Raw genomic sequence first — 21,699 nt, 5'->3', positions numbered from 1 at the left:
CCTCGGGCCCGACTCCAGGCCTCTCTGGCCCCTCCCCCGTGCTAGCCCCGCCCCCAAGCTCGCCTCGCTCTGGTTCCGACCCTGCACTCCGAGGCTCCGCCCCCGCCTTGGCACCTCCCCCATCCGCCTGAGGCCCCACCCCTTTGCTCTGTAACCCCGCCCCTCGGGGCCTTGGACCCGCCTCCGGGGTGCTCAGCTCGTCCGCCCCTCCCCTGCCTCCACGGGTCGGGGTCTGGGGTACGGTGAGGGCCGGTCTGGAAGCCTGCGGCCTGAAGCCCCACATTTGTCCTGGATAGACTTGGGGTGTGGAGCGGGCCTGGCGGGAGGAATGGGGGCTCCGTGCGAGGCTGCGGTGGGACCTCCCCCGTCCCGGTCAGCGGTCCTCCGTCCCTGTCCGCGGACTGAGGTGGCGGTACCCCCAAATGGCGGCGGCTTCCGCCTTAGGGACGGCGGGGGGCCTTGGGTCTCCTTGCTTGGGCTCAGTCCTGGCTGGAAATCGGGAAGGGGACGCCTGATCCCAGCGACCCTCGCAGTAGCCTACTGGTTGTTTGTGCCTCTTGGGGTCTCTTCTCACCCGCGGGCAGTGGGGGGTCCACCTACCTCTCCAGGGCGCCCCCTGCTGGAGGCCTGGAAAGGGCCAAGTGATCCTCCGCTCCTCTACACTCCCCATTCCCACTTCCAGTACACGCCAGAATGGAGTTGAGGCTCCCAGAGTCAATATTGCCCGTCCCAGGGCCTGGAGATGGAGAACTGGCCCTCTGGGATATGTTCATGGGACCTAGAGGCCACACACCACCTAGAGCACCCCCCATTCCATAGTGAGGGAAACTGAGTCTCTGGCCTGGCTCCAGCACTAGGGGGCTCCCCCACCAGCTGAATTGTATTATTTTGTTTTAATGTCATTGGCCTGCACTTCATGCCCTTGCGGCATACTCAAAGTAGGGGAGTAGGCCCAGGGGTTAACAGGAAGGAAGGCCTTTGCAGAGAAGACCCCAGGGCACCTGTCCAGATGGCCTGAGCCCTTGCCTGATTGACTGCCACAACAGCACTACCTACACCAGGGCTGAGGCTTGCTAGGGACTCTGCTGTGAGACCCCACTCCATTCCAGCATCCTGTCTGGGGGCTTACCACCCTCCGTGGAAAAGGAGAGGGCAGGGGCTGCCAGGGTTAGCTCAGAGCCAGGGCTCTCTCGTCTGCCCCTGCCACCCACCTCGGGACACTGCGGTCTGTGCCCAGACCACCCACCCACCATTGGAAACTGAGGCAAAGGCCAGGGGACCTGCCAGGGACACATGGCTCAGTCAGCTCTCCACACTCCCTGCCAGGGCCAGCTGCCTGGGGACTCATACTTCTCTGGGGAGGGTGGGGCCCATACCTGACTGGTTCACTCAGCCCAGGGCCCCAAGACATTTGTTGACTGGATTAAGAGCTGGCCAGGCTCCCCACTGGGCTTCACCACCTTCCCAAAGAGAGGTTGCTTTACAGGATGGGGACCTGGGGGCTACGAGGGGCCTCTTGGAGGAGGCGACCATGGGTTTGAGTGTCCACACAGAGCAAAGGCACCCAGTCTGGTACCACTGGAATGGCTCTTTAGGGAAGGCAGGTCCTCACAGACCTCATCGGGAGGCACTAAGCTACACTGTCCAGGGCTCCCACTCTAGGGCAATGTCACCAGCAGCATCAGCAGCATTGCCCATGCCTCTTGGGGGATCGCTCTCTCACAACCTATCCTGTCCATTAAGACAGTCAGGGCCAGCCAGGCATAAGGAGGCAGAGTAGGGCTGGGACTACATAAAGGCTGCTTTCAAACACCAAAGGTACTGTCATAGGGTTGGACCCAGAGATCTTTTTCTCCAAGAATGAGTTCAGCTTGAAGAAGTTTTTGGGATCTGAATGGGTGGCCGAGGGGTGAGTAAGCTGCCCATCAGTGGGGGTGAGCAAGCACAGGCTGGGCCACCTTGGAGGAAGATCAGCTTTGGATGGGGATGGAGAGGGGTATGGGATCAAAGGCCTCTTATGGTTCCTTCTGTCCTGACAGTCCCAGCACCTGACCTGATTCTAGCTTCTCTTTGGGGGGCAGGTCTCTTCTGAGTCACCCGCACCCTCACATTTGGGGGCTGTCTTAGTCTTAGTTTCCTTGGGCTACCATAACAGAAATACCACATGTGGGTGGCTTTAAAGAACAAAGATTTATTTTCTCACAGTTCTGGAGGCTAAAAGCCCAAATCAGGCTATCAGCCTTGTCTATTCCTTCTGGGGTGCTCTCTCCTACTTCCTGGTGTCTGCTGGCAATTCTTCATTGCTTTGCGTGTAGATGATCCTCACGTGGGGCCTGTGTTCCCCTGTGTGTGTGTCCGTGTCTATTCTCTCTCTGTAAGAGGCTTCTCAGAAGGGATTAGGCTTAGACCCACCCTACTTACTCTGGTATGATCTCATAAACCTAACAAAAGAAAAACTCTTATTTCCAAACAGGGTCACATTCAGAGGTACAGGATTAGGATGTCCAAATTCTTCTTGGGGGTTACAATTCAATTCACAACCTCCAAGACAGTCCAAGGGATCTCCCCAACCTCCCTACCCTGCCCTGCCACTCTGTGACCCCCAGGGTCTCTGCAAGCCTGGTTGTACCTGCCCCAGCTTCACTCTCTTTCCTGGATCAAATATAAGCATGCTGATCAGGGTCAGGTACACCTGTACTGGGAGCAGCACCGGCACCCACCCTGAGTGAATGTCTTCAAGCTCTCCCTAGAATCCAGGCCCTGGGCCGGGTCTTACAAGCACAGTCTCATGTAGTCTTCACACAACCCCAGGCTGTGGCCCCTTATTACCCCCAAGTTCCAGAAGAAGAGATTAAGGCTCAGAGTGGGCCAGTTACTTGTTGGGAGTCCCGCAGCTTGGAAGTGGCAAGGCTGGGAGTTGACTCCAGGAAATCCACGTCTGCTCTAGAATGGATACTATGGCAGCAGCGAAGGAGTATAGAGGCCTAGGACCCGCCATGCGACCCCTGCTGGGCCTGAGCCACTGTTGGGCGGCCCTGCCAGAGGCATCCTGACATTCGTCAGCGCCAGCTCTTCGAAGGGTTTAATTAACTTCCTGTTTCAATGGTGGAATAATGAGTTTTAAACACCACATGACTCCAGGAAGGAGGTCATACAGCAGCAAGGATGTCAAAATAAATTAAGTTCGGAATTACGAGGCTGTGGCGGGTGGCTCTGGGGCTCCCAGACCCTGCCTGGCCCCTGGGTGGCAGCTGCCTCTCTACCGGGTGGGCTGGGGCTGGTCTACTGGCTCTGGAGAAGGGTCTCAGATGGTCCTCGTCCCCAGCTGGGGACCCGCTTGATCGCCCACTACTCTTCCTCTGATTTCTGAGGGGTGATGGAAAGAGCCCAGTCAGGCCAGGGGGCAGAGTGGGCAGCCCCTTCTTTCTGGGCCTTTTCAGAACCAGCAGCTCTAACAAACCTCACCCTCTGACCTCCCAACACAGAGATCCTGCCTGGAGACTGGTCTGCTGCCAGCCCAGGTCAGCCCTTGCATGCAACTGCCCAAGCGTGTCCCATATAGGCGCTTAGCTGCTAACTGAAAGGTTGGAGGTTCGAGTCCACCCAGAGGTGCCTCGAAAGACAGGCCTGTGATTTGCTTCTGAAAAATCAGTCATTGAAATCTCTGTGGAGCACACTTCTACTTTGATACACATGGAGTCACCACGAGTTGGGGTCCACTCAAAGGCAATTCTTTTTTTTTTAAGTTGGTACTGGGTGCTGCCAGGAAATATTACCTGGATGTTTGCAGGTCTCTGAGAGTCAAGACCATGTGGGCTACATCATTGGGCTTTCCCGTTCTCCTTCCTTCTCTCTTTCACACCCCCACTCCTTTCTTTCCTCCCTTAACTATTCAGTTTTCAGGTGGAACTTAGAGGCCATATGGAGGAGCCAGGATGTGCTGGGCTGGAAAATAAAGCTGTTTCCCATTCCCAGTCTCTAGCCAGAAGAAGATTCCCCAAGGAAGAAATGGCTCAGGGAAAAGAGTAAATCAAGGGTGAGGTTGGGAGACCTTTTGTTAAGATCTGGTAAAAATGTAAGGCCGAGAAGATCCTGTCAACTCCATCTAGACAAAAGGCCTCTAAGAATCATAGGAGCTTTGTTAAGCGGTCGGCTGCGGTTTGAATCCACCAGTCGCTTTGTGTGAGAAAGATGTGATCTGCTTCCATAAAGACTGCAGCCCTGGAAACTCTATGGGGCAGTTCTACTCTGTCCTACAGGGTCACCGTGAGTCAGTATTGACTCGGTGATGGGTTTGGTTTTTAGTTGTCGCCCAGCAGTGTGCAAGGTGGGGAACGACCTGTTCACAGAGCTTTAGAGAACATGGTCTGGCAGGAGTGCCGATGCCTTACAAGGAAGGTGCTGAGGCAGCAGAGAACAAGGCCTGTGGGCCACACCCTGAGCATGCTGCTCCCTCACAAACTCAGTGTTCTTGTGGGCAGGACAGGAGGGCTTAGGGTCTGGATCCAAAGACCCAGGGGTCGAAGACTCCCTCTTGGGGCAGCACTGGGCCTGGGTCGAGACGCTGCGGCTTGTGCCTGCCTGGGTTTCTGAACTCTTACCGGCCTTTGGGAGTCCCTGAGTGGCACAGATGGTTAACGCTTGGCTACTAACCAAAAGGTTGGAGGTTCGAGCCAGCTGAGAGGTGCCTCAGAAGAAAAGCCCTGTGGAGACAGGTCTACTCTGACACACATGAGGTTGCCATGAGTTGGGGTTGCCTCCACGGCAACCGTTTTTTTTTTTTTTGGAATAGCCCAGCGGGGGCTGTGTGTCAACCCTCTCCTGACTCCTAGGCAGGGGTATCTGTAGCGTTCACCCTATTCCTGTTCCCTTGTCACAAGTGGGGTGTTGCGGGTGGATATCTCTGGTTCTCAGTTCTTTGGATCGAGAAGAACCACACTCAAGGAATTACACTGGGGCCTCATCCACCCCTGAGCCTCCTTTAGATGATGAGACCTGGGTTTGGAGTGGGACCTGTATGCCGCAGTGGGATGAGACATGTGTGAGAAATGAGAATCGTGGTGGCAGAGGGCAAACTGTGCTGGCTTTAACACACGGCCTCCAATTCTGCAACACTCCTTCATGGAGAGGTAACACCTCTGTCTCTGTTCCTTGAATTCAGGCTCTGCTTAGTCAGCAGAATATGGTGGAAGCCATGCTGGGCCAGCTCCCAGGCTCAGGGAGCTTCCACTTCCTGTCCCTTGAGATAGTCAGTTTCAGAACTCAGCCATCACGTTGTGAGGAAGCCCAAGCATAAGGCCACATGTGGGTATCGAGGCCGACAGCCTGTGAGGTCAAGAGCACAAGCCTTGTTCTACAGGTGAGGGATGGAGGCTCATGGAGGCGAAGTGAACCCATTTCACAGACAAGGAAACTGAGGCTGGGGAGGAGCGATCCAACCCAGCCCAGCAAGCCACAGTATTTAGCTCAGAATTGAGGCCTTGGGGAGTTGCTGAGTGCCAGATCTGGAGGGTTTTGGTGGTCATTGTGCCCATTTAGAAGGAACCTTGATGGTGCAGTGGTTAAGGTACTCAGCTGCAAACCAAAAGGTTGGCGGTTCGAGCCAACCAGTCGCTCACTCTGAGGGAGAAAGATATGGCCTTGGAAACCCTACAGGGTCACTATGAGTCAGAATTGACTCAATGGCAATGGGTTTGGTGCCCACTTGGTGGGTCGACAAATCGAGGCCTGGAGCCCAATGTCACTTAGCAGTTGGAGGCGGAGGCCATGCCCCCAGAGCCAGCCCTTTCTGCCCTTGGCCCACACTCCTCCCACAGCCCCAGAGTTGTCCTAGTCCATCTCAGCTGCCTGGGCCGCAGGTGGTGAGTTCACTCAGCCAAGTGTGGGCCTTGGGATGGGCCCAGCCCATCTCCTCTCCCAGTCCGGGGCTCGGGGGGAGGCTGGTGGCCTTGAGCTGCCACCGTCAAGGCCATGCTGGCCAGTCAGGGAGATAGATGCTGCCCTGTGGGAAGGGGCTGTGGCCTTGGGCACCCCCTTCCAGGGGAGGCTGAGAGGAGACGGCCCTGTGGGGTCTCATTGCAGGGGTTCGGGGCCTCCCTGGCAGTGGAGCTGAGAGCCCGAGGGCAGGTCATGGTGGAAAGCGGCCCTCCTGCTGACCACCTGCTGGACAAATGGAGACTTGGGCCACAGGGGCACAGCTTCAGACCTGGAGCCCTGGAGCCTACATGAGGCATACACATAGACAACACTGCAGGACCTGCACTCCCTATGGGCCTCCTGGCAACACACTGTCTGGGGTCCCCTCCCATCTGAGCTCTGCACACTCTCTGGGGACCAGGGTCTCAACAGGTGCGTGGTCCCCAGGCACTTCGGATCCTGCCTTGAACACCTGTATCCCCCTGGGCAGTGGAAGCCCTGGGTTGGTTCGCAGAAGCCTCTTGGCCTCTGTTTTTCCAGCTGCACCATGTAGGGGCAGGTGCTCCTTCCCGGCCCTGTCCAGCCTGCCTGCCTCTGGGGGCCCAGTTCTGCTGGCTCTCAGGGAGCCTCCATCCCACACCCACTCCGAGGGCTGGGCACACAGACACATCTCCAGGTCTGCAGGAGAACCTGTGCGCCAGCAGCGGCAGTGATGTGTCCCTAGGCCGAGCAGTACACTCTCCTGGGCACCTGTCCTGTATGCCGTTGGATAAGTGTGCTGGCGGGCAGTGAGTGAGTCTCCGCCTGTTGGGGCAGATGGGTCCTGTCTGTGTGTCTGTCCGTGCTATATGCAGTGGCCTGGAGACATGTGCGAGCCGGGTGCCCACTGAAGGCGTGGTCTTCGGGTCCCAGTTGCTGAGAATGGGACCCAGGGCCACCGGCCACAGCTGGAGCCGGGTAGGTGCTGCCACCTGGTGGCCAGACTGGAGCTGTCTAGGCTGCAGCCCAGTGCAGGTGGGACGCACTGGGGGAGGGTGTGTGGTGGGGCCTCAAGTGGCCCCAGATGGCCCTCACTCCACCAGCATCAGCATCCTCCAGAGTGTCAGGCTCCACAGTGCCCTGTGGTGCTGACACTGCTGTGAGGCCTCTTGGAGACCTGGAATGGACACAGGCAGTGGTGGGGGCAGGTGGGTGGGACTCAGTTCTCATTGCCCAGGGTACTGCAGGGCTGAGCTGAGCTGGGAGGAGGGGCATCCCTGGGGCTGCAGGAGGGCAGGTGGAGGTGGGCCACCAGTATGGCCTGTAGGCGAGAAGCCCTCAGGTGAGGGAAGGGCATCCTAGCCCCTCAGGCCTGCAGCCTCAGCCCCCAGCCCAGCCTGTCTGGGACGGTGACTCAGTCTCCAGCCTGCGCCTGTCCCCCTCCTCCCTTCAGCAGCTACCCTGTGACCACTGTCCGATCTTTCTCCTTCCCTCTATCCCTCCCTCCCTCCCTTCCCTCCTTTTCTCCTCTCTCCTCCCTCTGTCTCTCGCCTTTTCCTTCCTTTCTGCCCCCACACTGGTAAAGGCCAGCATTACTCACCCCCTGAAAGTGTTCCTCTGAAGGGTGGTCCTGGAGGACAGGCCCTTTCTGTTTGCCTACTTTCTGCCCTGGAGTGGTGGAAGGCAGGGTGCCCTCAGCCTCCCTTCTGCCCCCTGCCTGGGCAGGGAGACCCCTGGCAGGAGCAGTGGGGTGAGTCTGCCACCCTTTGAAGCCCTTCATGCTCCCTGAGGGGTATTCTTAGGGCATCCATGCCTGTGCCCTTCGGGGGTGGGGACCCACTTGGCTGACACATGGAGCCTCTAGGAGGCTGAGCTCTGGGGGTGGGTGAAGAGCAGGCGGAGGCACCAGGGACAGACACCATGAAGACAGGAGGCTTTCTGTGAAAATAGGTGGAATATATTGAAAGAATATTGAAGAATATTGAATACACCATGGACTGCCAGAAGAATGAACAAATCTGTCTTGGAAGAAGTACAGCCAGAATGCTCCTTAGAAGCGAGGATGGCAAGACTTCATCTCACGTACTTTCAACATGTTATCAGGAGGGTCCAGTCCCTGGAGAAGGACATCATGCTTGGTAAAGTTGAGGGTCAGCGAAAAAGAGAAAGGCCCTCAATGAGATGGATCGACACAGTGGCTGCAACAATGGGCTCAAACATAGCAATGATTGTGAGGATGGCGGAGGACCGGGCAGTGTTTTGTTCTGTTGTACACGAGTCGCTATGAGTCGGAACCGACTCGACGGCACCTAACAACAACAACAAACAACATATTTAAAAGGACGAGTTAGCTATGACTTTTACAGTGCGACCTCAGAGTCCCATTCCGTGGTTCACGTAAAGACGTTGAAAAGGCATTCTGAACGGCACGCACCACCTTCTAGAAAGGCAATTTTTGCCCAGTTTGGTCTCTTTCAAGATATCAGAATAAAAACTTTGACATACACATTGCACCAAAGGTAAAAATTAAAAAAGAGAACAGGACCATGTACCTTAGCAATACCTATGAGCAGAATGCGTCCCCCTGTACCTTTAAGCACACAATTCTGCATGAAGGCCTTGCTCCCACCGTCCCTGGGCTGGTCAGTGCATAACGGCCCTGCACTGTCCACACCTCCTCGCTGGCCCCTGAGTGCTCCTGTTTGGCTGCAGCAGCCCTTGCTGTTTTGCCCACTCAGACCTTGGAGCCTGGGGAGGCCAGTGGGAGATGCCGCACGTTTTCGATACAGGTAACAGTCTTTCTGGAGTGTTCCTGGCCCCTTTTCCCCTTCCTAACCCCCCAGAAAAAAAAGTATCAAGGAGGCCTGTATTCACATTACAACATGAAAATAGCACCAGAAACTTCGAGTAAAATTGCTGATACTTAGAGCTGAGGGCTCCGACAGAGGAAGGCTCTGAAGGGGACTATCGTGGGGGCTGAGGGCCCAGGAGGTGGGATGAGAAGGGAGAGCTGGTGAGCAGTGGTGGACGGGCAGTGTCTCCCTCATTCCATGTGGGAACCTGGTCCCAGGGATCATGGTGCACTGGGGGATGGCATTTCCACGGCAGCATGGGCAGTGGTCAGCATGGTACGGCCAGAGGAAGCCTGTGCACCGAGCTCACTGGAGGAGGCCTGGCAGCTCAGCACAGCCTTCCAAGACCCTCCCCCCCCACCCCCCATTTGGTTTCTAAGGTTACTTTGGAATTCCAGCAGCAGCAGCAGCAGCAGCAGCAACAAGACTAAAGGGGAACCTACCACCACCGCCCCCTTGGCCACATTCCCCTAGATAGACACTTGGGGGAAGCCGTGTGCAAAACATCACCCTCAGGGGTTCTACAGCCTCCACGCTTGGCACACCTTGGGGCTGGTGGGCTGCTCTCTCAGGTGCTCAGTGCCAAGGACACAGACATGGCCTCGCAGGGGCTGCAGCTGGCTGCCTTCAACTCCAGCCCTCCAGCACAAAAAAGTGGCTCTCAGCCCCACACCCAGCAGGATGCCACCCTGGCACCAGTCTGAGTTCACATCCCAAGTCAGGGGATCAAAGAGAGGAGCGCCATGAGGTGAGCTGATCCAGGACCTGGGTGCTGTGGCATTGGAAGTAGGCCTGGGTTCACAGCTCGCACTTGTGCCCCTGCCCAGGCCTGTGCACCCTCCTTGGTGAGGTCTCTCTCACCCCTGCCTGGGTCATGTGAGCACCATTCAGTGGGGTCACGTTCCCCAACTCAGGCCCAGGCCTGTGCACACCACTTGGCGGGGTCTCATCCCCCACCCTGCGCCCAGGCCTGTGCACACTACTCGGCAGGGTTTCTCTTGAGTGGGATCTTGAAGCTGGTCAGTCTCTGCCCGAAGAGCTGGCTGAGGAGGTGGCTCTGGGACTCGGCAGTGCGGAGAGCTCGGGGACAGGCAGGGACAGTTCTGCCTCTCCTGGGAGGCCCGTGTGGGGGCCTTTTCTCAGGGGCAGCCATGCCCAGCCCCTCTCTCCTGCTCCGGAAGCCCCCAAGGCCGAGGCTGGGAGCCCCTCTCCGGCACTCTGAGGGCTGCAGCGTTGGCTTGTCTGTCTGGCTGCTCAGTCGGGGCTTGGTGGGGGGCATGCGGCTTGGGACCGCCTGCTTCCGGGGGCTCCGGGGGGGCTTGTCAGGCACCAAGAGAGCTCTCCCTAGGCCCCCCACACTTCCACTCCTTGTGGGCCCAGGGAAGCGGCCCTTCTTCTTTCTCCCATCACCTCCCACGCTCTCTCTGGGGGCTGGGCTGCCTTGGGGCCCCTGCTCCCTGGCTCCCCTGAGCCCCTGGCTATGACCCTTGGCTGGGGCTTGGGGAGGGGGCTTGGCTGGTGGGGGGCTCTGGCCTGGGCAAGGGGGCTTGGCGGGGGTGGTGGCTGTCTCACTTTGGAGCTGCCCGCTGGCCGGCTGGGGCTGGCTGCCACCCCCTGCTGTGGTGCTGTGTCGGGGGTCCCCACTGCCCTGAGAGCTGGGGTCTGGCTTGGCTTTGGGGATGGTGGACCTTGGCCTGTCCTCAGCATCTTGGGCTTGCTCTGTGGGGGCCCGGCTCAGCACAGCCTTCCTCGGTGGCACTGGAACTGCAGGTGGTTTACTTGGGGTAGACACCGCCAGCCTGCCCTCCGATGAAGCCCGTGTACTCCCGGCCTTGGCGGCACCCCCCTTGTGGGAGGCACCCCCCAAGCCCTCCTCAGGCACTATATGACTTCTGGGCATCTGTTTGTCTCTCTGGGCCAGGGAAGGGTCTTCAAGGGAATGGTCAGGGGCACACTCGCTGGGGGAATCTGGGGTCCTGTGCTTCCCCGAGAACAGACAAGAAGCCATCTTTTCCTCTGTGTCTTGGCTTCCAGCCCTGGGTGGGGACAGGGGCAGCTCCGGTGGCACAGTGTACGGTCGGAGGGGCTTAGGGCTGCCAGAAGGGCCTTCATCCTCTTGCCCACCTTTGCCGCCAGCCAGGGGGGCCAAGAAAGGAGACAGGGGTGGGGGTAGAAGTTCCTGGCAGTCAGGCAGTGGGTCGCCTGCCCTCATTGGGTTGCCCTCTGGGTTCAGGGTCATTTCCTGGGTCTGGGACTGTCCCTGGGTGGTGCTGGGAGCTGGCTCTGGGCAGAGCAGGTACATGGCTTGGGGGGGCACGGTGCCTGGGGCAGGGCTGCTGCCCCGGGATTGGGGCCCGTCCATGCCAGGCCCTAGGGTACTGCCAGGCACAGCCACTCGGCGCCTTTTGCTGGGCTGCAAGCCCTCGAGAGCTGGGACCTTCTGTCCTGGGGCCCCTGGCCTCCTCACACCACGGAACGCAAAGGGTTGCTGGCCAGGCCTTCGGTGCTTGTCCATGTGGCGGTCGAACTGCTCCTTCTTGGCGAAGGTGTAGTTGCAGGCGCTGCAGACAAAGGAGCGCTTGATGATGCGCATGACGGTGGCGCAGAGCTCGCATGTGTAGAGTGGTGTAGGCAGCTGCTCTGGCTCCTCCTGTGCCCCGTGCTCCTGTCCGCGGTGGGCAAGCAACTGGCGGTGCTCTGCGTAGACACGCGGGCACTGGGGGCACAGGAAGACACGCTGTGGGCTGTGCACCGCCAGGTGGCGCTGTAGCTTGAAGGGCTTGGGGAACTGCTTCCCACAGTGATGGCAGTGGCGGGAGGGGTCCTTGCAGTCTGCATGCACAGGCATGGCTCTGAGGAGGGGTTCACTGAGGGACCGGGGATTGGGGGACAGGCTGGGAGGCCCGTTGGCAGCACTGGATGAAGCAAGGTTGGGTGGGTTGTCATTGGCCAAGACATTGGTGTTGACCAAGCCGCTGCCTGGCATCAAGGTGCCATCTTGGCCTGAGGGGTTGGCCCTGGGAGCCTTGGGTTTTGCCTTCGTCCTCCTTGGGGCCTCTCCAGGGCTCCCACTGGCTTTGGGGGTGGCGCATTGGCCTCTGTGGGGCTGGGAGGCCTGCCCCAAGATGTTGAGGAAGTGTGGGATGACACTGCCCTCCTCCAGGCAGCCGGGCAGGTCCCCCAGAGACGTCCTCACCTGGCCCCGGCGGGCAAAGCGCACGGCGTGCTCACGCAGGTGCTCGTTGTACATCCAGACATCGGGCACCTGGCGCAGGCACATGCCACAGGCCCACAGTCCTGCCTTGCACTGCACGTGCTTCTCGCGAAGGTGCTCGCGCAGCAGCTGGCGAGAGCTGAACCTGCGTTCCACGCACATGTAGCAGGTGGGTGGCGGTGAGGGGCTGTGCGCTAGCTTGTGGAGGTCCAACTCACCCAGGCCGCCGAAGCGCCGGAAGCACACCTTGCACTTGTAGGTGCCCCTCTTGGCTTTCACCTGGTGGTCTCGGTCAGGGCTCCTGCCCGCCGCCTCTGGCCTTGTGTCTTGTGACCCCTGAGAGCTCGCCTCGGCCTGGAGGTCCAGAAAGCTCATGCCGGGGAGCCCCCCAGGGCCTTCACAGGGCCCCAAGAGGCACAGGTCTTGCATTTCAAACTTGGTGCGGAGTGCGTTGAAATCCAGGGCTGGGAACTGTGGCAGGCCTGTGTTCCCGGGGGGCCCGACGTTGGAGCCTTCTCTCTCTAGGCTGGGGGGCTCAGGGCTCATTTCCCTCAAAGAGGAAGAGGCCTCATCAGGGGGTGCCTGCTGCTCCAGGCCTCGCCAGGCAGCCGGGACCTTGTGCAGCTCAGGGAGACCCTCTGACAGGTTGTCCAGGTGGGGGCCAGTGGGCCCCTCCTCAGTGGGGGCAGTGACTGGGGAGGGTCCCTTCTCAGGCTGCTCCAGGGGCCACAGGCTGGGGCTGGGGGCCCAGGGCTCGATCCCAGGCACCTTGCTGCTGAGGAAGCCATCGATGACGGGGGCCTCCTCCGCCCATGGCTCCTCATGGGACAGGCATGGGGAACCTGAGTCACTCAGGTCTGTGGGCAGGCGGATGGAGCATGGCGTGGTGGGCCCCCGCACCTCAATGCTCGGCTCTAGGGGTGGCGGTGGGGGCTTTGGCTTCTTACCGCGTTGCCCATAGACACGGGGATTCTTCTTCCGGGTCAAGCGGTCACCCAGTGGGAAGAGCTGAGAAAACAAGGCCTCGTCGTCAAACAGGCCCAGAGAACCCCCAAAACCTGGGCTGGAGGCTCTGGACACATTGCCCTGGAGCTCCTGAATGCAGTCCTCAGCTTCTGGGTGGTCCAAGAAGCCCTGGGGGCTGCAGCCAACGGGGCTACTCATTTCAGAACTGGAAGCCTTGGGAGCACCTGGGGGCTCCAACGGGGGCTTGGGCAGCCCCATCTCGCCTTCCCCTGCCCTGTTCTCGGCCCCTCTGCTGTCATCTGAAGCCCTGCTCCCGGCTGCCTGTGATGGCTTTGTGCCAGTGCCAAGTGTTCTGGGCTCTCTCAGTCCCCAGAACCCACTTGACCCATCCTGTCCTGCCAGGCGAGGGGTCATCGGGTCTCCGTGTGGGTTCTGGGCCTGCGTCTCCTTGGTGCACAGTGCCCTGGGACCCATGCCCTCTGAATCCCCTATCACCCCCAGCCCCGGCATTGCAAGGCACAGTGGCTGCCCCCCATCTGTCCCCTTCTCACCCTCTGGTGAGAGGCAGCCACTTGGCCGGGCTGGGTAATTGGCAATCGCACTTGATGGATTCGAGCTGGGTCTATCTCGAATCACATCAGGGGCGACTTGAGGACGACTCTCCCCCAAGTCAGAAGCCCTGCTCTTCTTCCGGAACTTTCTCTTGCTTGCTTTCCTCTCTTTCTGATTTGATTTCTCTTCCAAGTCACTGGGGAGGCCCCCCGGCTCTTTGCCTTTCTGGACTCCTCTCAGCTCTGCATGTTTTGGGTGGGGCACGTTCCCCTGCAGCTTGTCAGACTTCCTGGGTCTGGGGGCCCAAGGCATCATGCCTACTCCTTGGCCAAGTGGGGCTGGGCTCCGTGGCTCTGGGTGGGGTGGGGAGTCTGGTGCCCCGAGAACGCTGAGCCCCTGCCTGGCCTCCGAAGGCATCTGCGTTCCCAGCCTGTCCTCAGTGAAGACCTGGCTAGGGGAAGGCAGCCCCTCAGTGAGGCTGGGCCCTGTGAGCCTGCTCCTCGGTTTCTCTTTCCCCAGTGCCTTGCGGCCTTTCTTCCTGGGGGCCCGGGGTGTGCTGGCTGTGGGCTCTGAGGCCCTGTGGGTGGGGAGGCCGGCCTGGTGTTGTGAGGAGGGGCCGCTGCGGTGCTTCCTGGCCTTGTGCCTACTCAGGCCGGGTCCTGAGCGGAAGGAGGCCCGGCAGATCTCGCAGGTGACAAGGGGGGGTACCCCCAGGCCCGGGCCCTCCATCTTCTGACTGTGTTCCAAGGGCCAGGGCTTCTTTTGAAAGCCCCGGGGCTTCTGCTTGGGGTCTTGGAGACACACAGACTCTCCCCCGTGTGCTTGGCGGGGGGCATGTCTGTGGCTCTGAGGGGAACCGGAGCATCCAGCACCAGGTGTCACAGGGTCCTCCCAGCCTTCGCTGCTGGCCCCTGCCCTGTCCTCCAGGCAGGAGTGGGAATCCACGGAACACGTGTCTGTTGGTTTGGCTGTGACGTGCTGGCCTTCCCCAGGGCCTGGGGGGGCAGTGCTCCTTGGGGGATCTGAGAAGGGACAGCAGGATCCTGGTGACACAGCCCTGGCATTTGGTGTCCGAAGCCCTCCGGCCGCCTCCACAATAGTGGGATGGCCAGGGGCCTTGCCGGTCCCTCTCGGGGAGACGGGTCCTGCTGAAGGAGATGGGGGTGCATGGGTAGAGGATGCCCTCGGCCTCTCTTTTCCAGAATCCTCTAGCATTCTGGAAATGCTGCTGTCAGGACAGTGCCTCCTAGAGGCAGGGGTGAAGTCTGAGCCAGTCTGGTCCCCTGCAAGGGCATCCTCCAGGAGGCTGCTGTCTGCCAGGCCTCCCGCAGGGCCACAGGGGCTTGTCCTCCCAGGTGGGGGCAAGGCTGGGCACTGCTCAGCCCCAGCACTGGTGGGGCTGGGGGTGCAGCTGGCCCTTTGCAGAGGTGCCCAGGTGGGGAAAGGGGCCAGCAGATGCTGTAGGCAAGGGGGGTCCCCGCAGGATGGAGATGCTGAGAGCAGCTCCCCTGGCTTGCCTTGGGTCCCCGTGGAACCTGCAGGTACAGAGGGACGGTTGTCCTGGGACACGTGCTCAGGGTCACAGGGCCCCAGGGGAGCTGCAGAAGCAGGTGAGGGGGTGCAGTGGGCCAGGTCTCTGACGGAGTGCACTGGACTCCCCCCAGCAAACAACTGCTTCCTATGGCCTGGGTTTGTCACCTTCTCTGCAGTTCGGTCCTCACATCCCTTTTTGCCATGGGCACCTGTCAGGGCCAGCACCAAGGCCTCTCTGTCAGGGGGGATGGGACTCGGGGGGTCCCCTGCCTCGAACTGAAGGCTCCAGGCTGCCCTGCCTTCCTCAAGCTGTCCTCCAAGCCTGCCCGTTCCCCCAGCATGCCTGGTGGGTGTGGCTCCAGGCTCAGTCTTGTCCATGGCGAGGTCACCTGGATCCCCTGGGGACCCCTGCTCCTGTGGCTGCAGCTGGCAGGCTTGGCCTTGGCCCTTGGGCTCTGGGGCCTGAGACTTGGCCTGGGTGAGTGAGGCCAGGTGTCCATCTGCCACTGGCCCCAGTGGACATCCCGCCACGGCAGGGGCAGCAGTCCCTTGCACATCTCCCTTGGAGCCCTGGGCTTGGCTTCGGGCTACGCTCCCATCATCTACACCGTCCCCTCCTGGACCTGAGGGATTGCTGTGCTGCGGGCACTTGGCTCCATCTTCACTCTCAGCGGCTCTGGCCACCAGGAGCTGGAGCTGACACAAGGGGCTGTCAGCTGGGGTCTGGGGCCCGCTCCCCGGACCAGCATTGGGCACGTGGGCAGGATGCAGCACAGGGCCCAACTGCACCTTCCCTGGCTCAGACCACTCTTTACCCACTGATTGCTCCTGGGGGGCACCATAGTGTCTGGCCCCAGAGGGGGGTATGGCCCCCAGATGGAGACACCCATCACCTTGACCCTCCACACCAGGCGTTGGACGGGTGGTGGGGCTGCTGCCTGTCCCCAACTCGGGAGTATCTTGGCATGGCCCCCCTGCCTTGAGGGGCTCTGGGGACAGGCCCCCTCCTTGTTTTGGGGGACACAGCAGCGGGATCCCCCCACTTGGGTGGATTCTGGTGGTCTCGTTACTTCTAGGAAACCAAGGCTCGCCATCTGGGCTGTGTTCTGTGGAACTCTTGGCATCCAGGGGGTTGGGCAATCCCATGCCCAGCCAGACCCCACCATGCCTCTCTGCCTGGGCAGGCTCTGTCCTCTGGACTTTGGCCATCTGAACAGTGTGGGTGGCCCCAGGGGGGCTGACAGGAGCTGCGGACCCCACATCTTCTTGGACACCAGGATGTAGGGCCAATGCCACCAGGGGGCGGGGGGCTGGGCAAGGCCAGCACCCCTGGGGGTTCCCCAGGGCCCCTTCCTCGGATGCCACTGCCGTTTCCCGGCTGTCCTCACGTGGACTTGATCTCCCAAGACCAGCAAAGCCATCTGCCAAGAACATGTCCTGCTGGGGTGTGGTGGCTGGGCTGGCGGGCATTGTGGGGGGCTGGTGTATGCACCTCCCCAGGCTTTTGCTGCCTGTGGGCTCTGTGTCAGGCAGCATGGGGGCCTGGCCCTCGATCGTGCTTGTCTGCAGCTGGCTCTCCAGCTCAGTGACCAGCCGTTTGATCTCTAGTTCCTCCTCTGACAGGCTGCTCCCAAAGGTGGCGCCACACTCACTTCCCTTCCCTGGTGGAGGGGGCTGGGGGGGCGCTGCAGGCCTCTCACCAAGACACTTTTGGCTACAAGACCTTCCCCCTGGGGGGTCAGTGAAGTGGCCCATATGGCTGGGCAGCCCAGGGGACACTTCCTCCGGCAGTGGCCAGTTCTTCTGGGGCGCACATGCTGAGTACGGAGGGTCCAGCAGGGACCTCCTCGAGGGCGGGTCAGCACAGGTAAGCAGCACGTGGTTGTCCTTATTTACCAGCAGGCTGTCATACAGCGGAGGCTCGAACCTGTCCACTGGCAGCCTGCTGAACAGCGAGGTGGGCTCCAAGGTCAGTGGGGACTGCACGTTGCTGGGCTCCATTTCAGCGGGGTAGGATTCGTTCCTGGGAGGCTTTGGCACGAGGCGACTAGTGTCCATACTGTCCGGGCAAAGGCGCAAGCTGTCAACTGGCCCGTTCGGAGCTAAGGGTTTGGAGCACAAGTCTTTGAAGCAGGGTTTAGCCAGCTCTTTGGGCTCAAGGAGTAAGTCACTGGGGGGGCTTCTGCAGGCCTGGGGCCCTTTCTTGGCAATAAGGACCCCCACAGGGTCTCCCTTACAATGAGGTGGGTCCCAGCCAAGACCCTTGCTCTTCAAAAGCAGGGTGGTGGGTGTGGGGTGAGCAGCATCTGTGATACCTGCAGTGGGCATGAGCAGTTCTCCTGGTTGGAACTTGGGGGGGCACCCTCTGTCGGGAGATACAAGGGGCCAGCCATCTACACCTGCTGGTGGACTGTGTCCCCTTGGCCCTGTGCTGGTGAGGCTTCCTGCTGGCTGGGGCTGGCTGGTGTCTTCTTGGCCGGGTTGGGGCTGCTCTGTGGCTGGGGGGCTGCTGCCTCCTACCATACCATTTCCCGGAGACAGGCTGGTAACCTCTCTGAGAAGTTTGGCAGTGCCAGTCAGGGCTTCTTGAGCAATCTCAGCATGCTTGGTCTCATGGAAGAAGCCCAGGGGTGGGAAATTTTCCTTAGGGGTCTCTGTGCTGACAGAAGTGTGACTGGCACCCTTGGGGACTCTCTCCCCCTGAGGCTCTCCAAGCCCAAGGCTTTGCAATGGGCCTGGGGCAGCCCCACCTGGAGACTCTGGGGCTGGGGAATCCCTGTCTGCCACAGCTTCCTGCCTCACAACCTCCTTGGGCGTCTGTTGGTCTTGCTCCTCTCGGGGGCCTGGGGTCACTCTGGCCCTCATGTCTTTCCTCTTCTCCCCTCGGTGTCGCCCCTGGCAGTTGAGGCGGGGCCGGCCTTTGGCACGGGACGCCCGCTGAGGAGGGTCAGGTGGAGCCCCCAGGCCCTCGTCCTCCTCAGACTCAGAGGCGTACTCATATTCTCGGAAGCTGTCGTCGGTGAGGCTGGGTGAGGGCCGCGTGGCCACCAGGGAGACATGGCCATCATGACCTCGGCCCTCCCGCTGCCGGTGAAGCTCATTCTTCTGCTGCACAATTCTGTGGATGAGCTCCTTGTTCCATCGGCCGCCCCGGGCCGCCCTCCTCCGGGCTTCTTTCCTGCGGGCTGGCCGCAGGGGCCGGGAGCTCCGGGTCTGCACAGGCAGAGAGCTGGGGCTCGGGGCCTGGCCACTGGTGTCTGTGTGGCCCCTGGGGGTCTGGGCCCGGAGGTCTCGCACTCGGGGTGGGGGTGCTTCTGCTCTGCCACTTTTCTTCCTGGGCCTCAGGCAGACGGTTCTGGAGCCCCCATCGGGCCCTGGGGCCTTGTCCAGCCCTTCCCGGAGCAACTTGAACCGCTTGCCCCTCTTGGGCTGCCCGGCCAGGCTTGCCTCATCTGTCTCCAGGGGGGCTGGGCCCCGGGAGCGAGTTTCAGGCCTGCTGCATGGTGGGCAGCCTTGAGCCCCAGGGCAGGGGGCTCTGGGCTCTGGTGTGGGTGCCAGGGCTGGGAGCAGGGTCTGGGCCCTGGCCTCCGAAGTAGCCCCCACCCTAGTCTTGGGGGGCTGCCCAGTGCTGGGGACTCTAGGGCCCAGAGGGTCTTCATCAGCAAAAACGTCGATGAAGCTGCTGTCGATCTCGGGGGTGCCCGATGGATCCTCCAGGCCACTGAGTGCCTCGGTGATGAGGCTGTCCAGCTTGGCAACGTCCTCCAGGTCCAGGTCCGAGGCTGGGAGTGGCAAGGGGGTGGCAGCTAGGCCATGGAGGACATCCCCGTCCAGCAGGAAGCTGGCCATCTTGGCATGGCCCAGCAAGCTCGGGTGTTGTGTGTCGGCTGGTGCCTTGGGGGTGGCCAGCACTGGGGAAGTGGGTGGCCGTGGGGGGCCCTCGGGGGCCCTGGGCAGCAGCAAGCCACAGAACTGCCGGTGCTGCAGGAAGGAGGCCAGGTTGCTGTAGTTCTGGTCACACTGCCGGCAGGTCAGCAGCACGTCCAGCTGGTCCAGGCTGGCGCTGCTCAGGGGGAAGTGGTGGGCCGAGTACGGAGGTGGCTCCCGGGAAAAATTGCCCAGTGCTGCTCTGCTCGACCCTGGGTCTGTGCCAGCTAATGGTGCCTTCTCCAGGCACTCAAAGGCCCTGTCAGCCCCCAGCGCCTCCGAGGGGAATGGAAAGGCCTTGGGTGGCTCAGGGTGGTAGTGAATGGGGATGGTGGGGAGGGGCTTGGGGGGCGGGAAGGCACTACCACCCTCCTGGGGGTGGGTGGGGTGGTGGAAAAAGGCTGAGGGTCCCAGCGGCCCAGGCAGCTGGCCCTCCTCTGAGCTGGGATTGGCTGGGCTGCTGGACAGCGGTGACAAGGATGAGCAGGAGCTGCTGCTGGCCACGGTGGTGGCAGGCGAGGGGAGCGGGGACTCGCTTGGGGAGGCGCCCACTCCTCTGGGTGGGGGCAGGCCAGGGGTCCGGCGGGGTGAAGCCTGGGGTGGGGTCACCCCAAAGAACAGGGGCTGGGAGGCTGTGTCCTGCAGGCCACTGTACGGGAAAAGCCCAGGCGGGCTGCCGCTGGGCGTGCCTGGGCCATTCCTCGGCACTGCCAGCTTCTCCGCTGGCCCAGGAGTGTGGCCAGAGCCACCCAGGGCTCCTTGGCTGCTGCCTGGCCACTCAGGGGCCCCGGAGGGGTATGGCAGCCGGTTCAGCAACTCCATTGCTGGGGGGCCGGGACCAGTGACTGGGAGCACCGGGGGCCACGGCAGTGGGGGGCTATGCGGAAGGCAGAGCCCCTGGCCTTTGAAGAACGCTCCCCTGGCTGTGGCTGCGGGGGGCGGGGGTGCTGTAGGGTGGGGGGCTGTGGCAGCGTCCATCAGGGGGAGGGCCTTACTGGCCCCCTCCCACAGCTGGGGCCGTGGGGTGGTCGTGCGTCCTGGGGTGGCAAGCTCCTTATCCAGAGGCCCTGGGCTAGTGCCCGCGACGCTGGCTGCGGGGCTGCCATAGGCTTTGCCCAGAAAGTGCATTGGGGGCAGAGGGTTTGGGGGCCCCCTTGGACTTGCTGCCTCATCATGGGCTGATGGTGGCCTTTCAGGCAGGGCTGGGGTCAGGCTCTTGTGCAGACTGGCCAGTAAGGGGCTGGGGGCTGGAGCAGCAACACCAGGGGAGGAGAGAGCTCCACTGAGGTCGTGGGGTGTCTTGAGGCTGCCTGCCGGGCCCTGGTAGCAGGGCAGCACTGAGGGCGGCGGCTGGGCGGGCAGTGGGTAGGCCGGGTTAGTGCCCACTGGCTCCTCTGGCCATGCGCCCTGAGTAGCGTGAAAGGCAAAGACTATGGCCCCATTGTCGGCATACTCCTGCCGGGCTGTGTCCAGGGGGCAGGGCTTTGGGCCGGCTCCATGCAGTGCCGGGAAGGGGTACTGAAAGGAGACCACCCCGGGGTTGGGGCTCGGTCCACTACCTTTGGGAAAGGGCTCAGGCTCTGTGGGAGGGACCCCGAAATTAGCACCTGGGAAGCTGTTCTCAGCGGCAGGAGGCCAGGAGTTGGCCCCACTGGCCGGGAATTCCAAGTAGGGGCTGGGCCTGCTGGGGCTGGGCCCACGGGACTGGGGGGCACTCAAGGTTGGGGGCCCAGGGGTGGGGCTAGGTGAGGTATAGTCGGTGGAGGTAAAGCTGGAGGGGGTCTCTGGGAAGCACCTTTGGAAGCTGAGCTGGTCAGGCGCAGGTGGGGCCTTGGCCCTCGGGAGGCTGGATGTGAGGGGGGCTCCAGTGACTGGGCCTTGGGTGGCCTCATGCGATGGGCCCTCTGGGGTCTTGTCCGGGGCTCGTTTGTCCTTTGCGCCAGCGATGCTCAGTCTGTAGAGCTGCTGAGGGCCGACATTCCCCCTGCCGGGTCGCCGGGCTCGTGTCTGTACGTGGCTTTTCCCGGGGGGCCCTTGGGGGCTGCCCCCCTTTCTGGGCTGCCACAGGCTGCTGCTCAGGGCCTTGGGCTCCATCTCACCAGCATGCTGTGGCTGAGCCTTAGGGAGCTCTGTGGCCTGGGCCCTGCTGCGCACCTCCCTTGTGCCCTTGGCAGTCCTACAGGCCTCGGTGCCATCCTCGCTGGGGGGCCGGGAGGGGCACCCCGAGTTGTGGCAGGCCGGGCGGGGCTGCAGATCTCCGGGCATGGCCAGGGGCAGTGCTCCGAGGGGCTGCTCCCCTGGCATGGCCGCTCAGTCTGGACGCTAGGAGAATGCGCAGGACCGTGGGGGGCAGCGAGGGGTGGGCTGGGTGGCCATCCTCGACCCACACGCGGCCCCGGGGAAGCTGGCTCTCATGGTCCCGAGTGAGGCCTGGAAGAGAAGGACAGTAGTGAGTTGGGTGCAGTGGTGGTTGGGTGCTCCCCAGCAGGGAGCCCAAATGGGCCTGGTGGCTTCCCATGGAGGTGGCGGAGCAACTGTAGCTGGTACAGAAACCCATGCCTTTAGGGGAGGGGTTCTCAGCTTAGATGGCATCTTGGAGAGACAAGAGGGAGGGGGTTACTGCCAGACTCAGCAAGAGATTCCCCAAAGGTGGGAGAGAGAGAGGGTGAGAGAGACAGTGGGAGACAGAGAGAGAGACACACAGAGACAGACAACCCTGGGATTGCAGTGGCCTGGAAACAGAGTGGGTCCAGACATGCC

At 61.4% G+C, this 21,699-nt stretch overlaps 1 protein-coding gene across 2 annotated transcripts in view; it reads right to left on the bottom strand.

Annotated features, from left to right (window-relative positions):
* Positions 1-9,137: 9,137 nt before the first annotated feature.
* Positions 9,138-21,699, bottom strand: part of ZNF469 (zinc finger protein 469) — a 53,623-nt gene continuing 41,061 nt past the window's right edge. For both annotated transcript variants that reach the window (XM_049864284.1, XM_049864285.1), the window contains exon 3: positions 9,138-21,369. In XM_049864284.1, the coding sequence (XP_049720241.1) occupies positions 9,727-21,243 (11,517 nt within the window). In that variant the 5' untranslated portion in view covers positions 21,244-21,369 and the 3' untranslated portion in view covers positions 9,138-9,726. The remainder of the gene's footprint in view (positions 21,370-21,699) is intronic.

This window comes from Elephas maximus, chromosome 21 (assembly GCF_024166365.1).
Source record: "Elephas maximus indicus isolate mEleMax1 chromosome 21, mEleMax1 primary haplotype, whole genome shotgun sequence".
NCBI lineage: Eukaryota > Metazoa > Chordata > Mammalia > Proboscidea > Elephantidae > Elephas > Elephas maximus.
This window is presented reverse-complemented; position numbering and strand designations above follow the sequence as displayed.